At 42.3% G+C, this 5,244-nt stretch overlaps 1 protein-coding gene across 3 annotated transcripts in view; it reads left to right on the top strand.

The window, feature by feature from the left end:
- DAAM2 (dishevelled associated activator of morphogenesis 2) overlaps window positions 1-5,244 on the top strand; it is a 369,263-nt gene that overhangs the window by 348,288 nt on the left and 15,731 nt on the right. For all 3 annotated transcript variants that reach the window (XM_019527242.1, XM_019527244.1, XM_019527243.1), the window contains one exon: window positions 2,148-2,279. In XM_019527242.1, coding sequence (XP_019382787.1) covers window positions 2,148-2,279 — 132 coding nt within the window. The remainder of the gene's footprint in view (window positions 1-2,147; window positions 2,280-5,244) is intronic.

Here is a 5,244-nt window from a genome sequence, read left to right as displayed (position 1 = left end):
TTTTTTTTTTTTTTTTTTTTTTTTTTTTTTTACTGTAGGAGAAGTATATTGGTATAAAATTACAGTGAGAAATTGAAAATCAGACCCCTGATTCCTATACTTAGATTGGAAAAAAATGTCATACAGTAACAGCCCCAAATGCTATGGCTTTGGATACTACGACTACAATCTGGGCTAATACTGTAGCACTTTTCTGGTGTGGGCCAGGGAAGGACCATATAGGATGGCAGAAAGACCACATAGGATGACCATCCCTGACTGTCCAAAGACCACATTTGGAGGAAGAAAAAGGCAGAATGTATGAGGATGCTGAGCAGAACTCTGCATTATGAATCAGTTTGTCCTTATGTCGGGTCCATTTCAGAGGAGAAGTAGTAATCTGCTGCACTTGTGCTGAGAGGGCAGGAGGTGAGACTCTGTTAGGAAAAGCAATTAGAAGGAAGATGTAATACAAAGCAAGGGGGGTGGTGCTCTAACTTGTATTTTTCTACATCCTCCTGCTTGTGGCTTGTCCTGCCATTCCGCTCACTTGCACCCCCTTTTTTAATAACTTCCATCCACATTCTAGCATGTCTCTTTCTCACCCATACCTACATCACTTCAACATGGATTGCTGTTTCTGCATAGCTCTGTGTCCGTATTCATCATGTGAAAGCCAAAGGGATTCTCAAAAGTGATGCTTATACTCCTACTTAATCAGCTCTCAAAATCGTTGTCTTTCTAGAGGTAATGGTATGGTCTTCAAAGGGTAGCTTCATCAAGTTGAAGCAGCATCAGGCAGAGACATGGAACAATAAAAGTGGAAAGATTTTTTGTTTCCAAAGGACATTTAGCAACAAAAATTCATGTAGTAACTTGACCCACTGTTGGTCCTTCATTAGTCCCCCTATAAAAAGAGCAGGGCTCCATAATTCCCATGGATTGGTCAGCTGAAAGGAAAATAATATCCTAAATTCATGGCTGCCATGGGACTATAGAGTGCACACACAGATCAAACAAGGACAAAGGAAAAGGAAACTTTCTTTTTACAGTATAATCCTTCCAGGAAGCATCATGATTTAGCTGAATGCCATCAGTGTGGTGGAGAAGGGCATGTGAGAAACTGTCCATGGTTCTCTTTTTAAATGACCGGACACAGGAACATGTGCCAGAGTTGAGGGAAAGGAGCAGACGGTGAACTCTCCTCTTTTTCAGCAGGAATGAGTTTTCTGCTCTTCTAACAGGGTCCTACAATCTGACTTTAGTCATCAGGCGATGCAGAGCTAGGAACACAACCATCCATTGTATGCACCATCTCCCCATTCTAGGCTCCTGAAGGGCAGGTAAAATAGAGGACACCTGGTATTTATTGTTGACTGACCTTCTCTGGTCAATCTAAGTATTAACCTACTCTTAGGGAGGAAGTAGCCATATCTTCCTTGATGAAAAGCATATGCCAACTTGTCAAGGGGCCTTGGACAAGAGTTAATAGTCGGAGAATCCTAGAATACCTCCTATTTGAGAACAAAAATCCTGCTCTCCTCTCCCCTCATCACAACTAAATTAGAATTACATTTTTTTAGACTGCCTGAATATGATTGATCTTCAGGTCTGGTATGTGAGGTGTTGGAAGAGTGGGCTATAAGTAACACAGTTACTTCTACAAAGGGAAACCACATGATATAGTTGTTTGCTGTTCTTTCACAGTTATAATTATTGTGACAGGTTGCATGACTGGTATTTCTTCAGGTGCTGTTTCTGTGGCATAACAGTTTCTGTTAAAAGGTCCACATGTGCATGCAATCTTGTATGAGATCTCAGTTATTTCCCATGCCAAGTATGAAGGAAAATTGTAATATCAAAGGTATGTGGCACTTCGATGCTAAAGGTATCTTAGAAATAAAATAAATTAGGTGGATAGTGTGAGAATTATTTTGGGATCCAAGAGATTACAACCAAGATTTGCCTCTGCCTAATCTAGCTGCCACCTTTAATTTGAAAAGAAGTAGGTTTCTGAGTGCTAATTGCTGATGGGTTTATTAGAAGAAAAAGAGCGGGCATACACCCTTTATTAAACAAACACTTGAGATGTACGTCCCCAATCCTATTATTTTTACTGAGACACGAATGTTAGGTGACAATCTGTACTTTGGCCTTTTTCCTTTCAGGAACTGGACTACCAGAAGAGACGCATACGGGAACCAGGGGACAGGTTTGTCCCTGTCATGAGTGACTTCATCACTGTAGCCAGTTTCAGCTTCTCAGAGATAGAAGACCTTCTCAACGAGGCCAGGGACAAGGTGGGAAAACTTTTTAAAAGTGTTTGGGGCTCCATATACTGAATCCTGCAGCTTTCAGGCAGGAGCTGTCTGCTCAGATATCTTCTGTCTCAATAATGGAATCAGACAGAAAACCTCCTTTGTTCTGCTCTTAGAAGTGGGGCAGCCCATATGTCTGTTGTTTGTGTGTGCTGTGGATAAAGGGGATTTTCCATTCAGATCCATCCTCAGCTTGTAGAAACAATAGAGGTGTTATTTTTTTCTCCTTATGTTTTATATGCATCTTTTCCCCAATTTTAATGTGCCAAGTTGCCAGCCTTGAAGACGGGGATGGACCATGATGATATAGTGCTTTAATCTGGAGACGGTCTAGGCCTAGGCTTTCCTGTTCCTGGGGCAGAGTTTGGATCTTGTAAGCAGATCTTGAGAGACCTTGGCCACCTTGTGGCCAAAACTCCTAAAGAGCAAGAACTCTTGATCTAGGTTGGACTCAAAAAGAAGGCAGCAGCAGGATCAAATGCTGGGAATTTAAACCTGATATTGAGACTGAAGTGGCTGTTTTAGCCAATCTTTAGTTTATACCATTCATTGAATAGATGATGTCCATAGCCAGAAGGTAATTCCATCTTCATGACTCTCTTGAAGTTTTCTCTTCTGTGCAGAGGTTTTCTGGGGATGGTGCCTCTGAAGAGCAATTGTGATGATATGACATGATGTTAAGAGGGGCTATGTTTTTTTGGTGCTCTCTTTTGGATGAGATATCAAATAGAGATCAGGACTGCTTTGGGATATTAAAGAATCTATGGCAGCCAATTATTAGACCGGGCAGCCAGGTAAAATAAAAAGCTGTGCAGGTTGTGAAATGTTTGCTGCTTTCCATCCTATCAGTGAGTGTACTTCAGAGGTGGGTAAGTTATTCTGAATCTAAGTGCTCTATAAAACACTTTGGGAACCTTTGGATGTCTTTACATGTGCCGTGGGGGGCAGGGAGTGCTTGGGGGAGAAAAAGAGCCTGGAGACAGGTTTTCAACCTTCAAAATACTCTGATTTAGCTCATGATAGCTTTTGAAAGATGGTTCAGTTCAGCTCTTAAAGCATCTGAACCATTTTGCTTATCTCTGCTAGAGTGATATCTTTTTACATATGCCTCCCCCTGTCTGATGTTGTACTAGAATGGTCTGTTCTACTGGCTCCATGTAACAGGGGTGAGATGCAGTTTGATTCTTTTAAAGGCAAAAAGCAGGTTAAAAACATAAAACTTTGCAGTCCTAGTCAGTGCTACAATTTTTTCCTGATGAGGGAGATGCAGAAAAGTTGTGATCCTGTTCTTTTAAGGAAAACTGGAGTCTTCCCACTGACAGACTGCCGTGTCTGGAAGATGTTGCACACATTTGTAGGTATTTGCCAACATAAAGCACTCAACAAGAGGAGATATTTTATTTTAATGACTATAACACACTTAAGAGACCTCTCTTCCATTCCATATTACCTTTCCCTAATACACCCCTACTATTCTTGAACCGGGGTCTTTTCCAGCTTCTGCTGAGCCTATGGCTTTGGTCTTTCCACTGTCACTGAGCTGCCTTTGGACTCCTGAAAGGGAACGGTTCTTACCCAGCACTGAGCTATTTCTTATGTTTTCTTCATATTTTTCCCTCTCTTCCTCCTCAGCAAACCAGATGTGCTTCCCAGAGTCCCAACCATTTTTCATGGTCAGCTCTCTGTGTTTGCTGAATCGAGAGTGCTGTCCTTGCTATGGAAACCCACTGGAACTGCCCAGTAAGAGGAGGAGGATGGAGCACACAGACTTTACTTACCCCATTCCCCTTGATTTCCCAAAACAAAGCAAAACAAAAAAGGTCTGTTTTAAAAATATACTAATGAGCCCTAGAAGAGTTGGTCTGGTTCACAGATTTGTTAATAATGATGACTCTCTGGTTTCAACAGCTGGGTTCAAATATCTTTCTAAATATAGAAGTGGCTAATTGGCCATGTTTCCACATCTGGGGTTTGAAACAATAAAAATTATCTTTCCCAACCTGGGAAATCATTTTTAAATGTCTTTTGTGCTGGTGAAATGTGCTGCATATTGACTTTATTTAGATTGAGATAAACCATTTGCTATGAAGGACTCCCCAAACCTTTGCAATAGGGGGTACACCTGACAGCTTGTTCAGTGTTCATTTGTAAGACTAGCAGTTCTTAATTAGTGCAGCAGTAAAACCTCTATGCCTCCAGAGCCTTCCATACCCTTGCTGCTAAGGGATATGAATGGGCCCTGGCAGCCTACACAAGACAACAATGAACTCCAGCTGCTCTGCATTAAGGGCTGGGGGGGTACACTTCAAAGCATCATGTCTGTTACAGAGAGCATCTTTGTGCTCCAGCACCAGTGGAGGTTCCAGGTCAGTACCTGAATTGAACCCAGTTCTGGCAGTGTGAGTTGATGGGAGAGAGAGTCTCTTAATTAGGTCCTAGATCACACAGGTCTCTTACAGCCAAAATTAACATTGATTTTTTTTTATCCAGAACCTAAAAGGTGACCAATGCACTCCAGCAGGGGTCAGCAACGTAAGACCCATGGGCCCTTTGGCTGTGGGCTCTCCCCATGCTGTGGCAGGGCCACTTTGGCTATAGGCATGGGGACAAGTGACAGATGGGTCCTAGCACCCTCCCACCCACCTGTGATCTGGGGTGGGTCATTACCAACAAAGCGCCACCAAAGTGTTCTAGCCCTGCCTTAAAACCACCCCATCTAATTGGAAAAAGGGGTATTTGGTCTCACATGGTCTATTTAATGTTTGGCCTTCCTGTTTAGAAACATAATGGCAGGAGCAATGAGTGGCAGCTTTTGTGCTGAGGAGGTGGTATTTTATCTGTGAAGGGTCAGATTGGCAGATGCTGCAACTGTTTGCAAGTCAAGGTCTATAACCACAACTATTTGTGCACTTTCAGAAGATACTCGTGGTTAAAATCAAGCTGAAGC

Source organism: Gavialis gangeticus, unplaced genomic scaffold, assembly GCF_001723915.1.
Source record: "Gavialis gangeticus isolate Ggan-Ray unplaced genomic scaffold, GavGan_comp1, whole genome shotgun sequence".
NCBI classification, from domain to species: Eukaryota; Metazoa; Chordata; order Crocodylia; family Gavialidae; genus Gavialis; species Gavialis gangeticus.
Note: the sequence above shows the minus strand (reverse complement) of the source record. Positions and strands in the feature narration are given on the sequence as shown.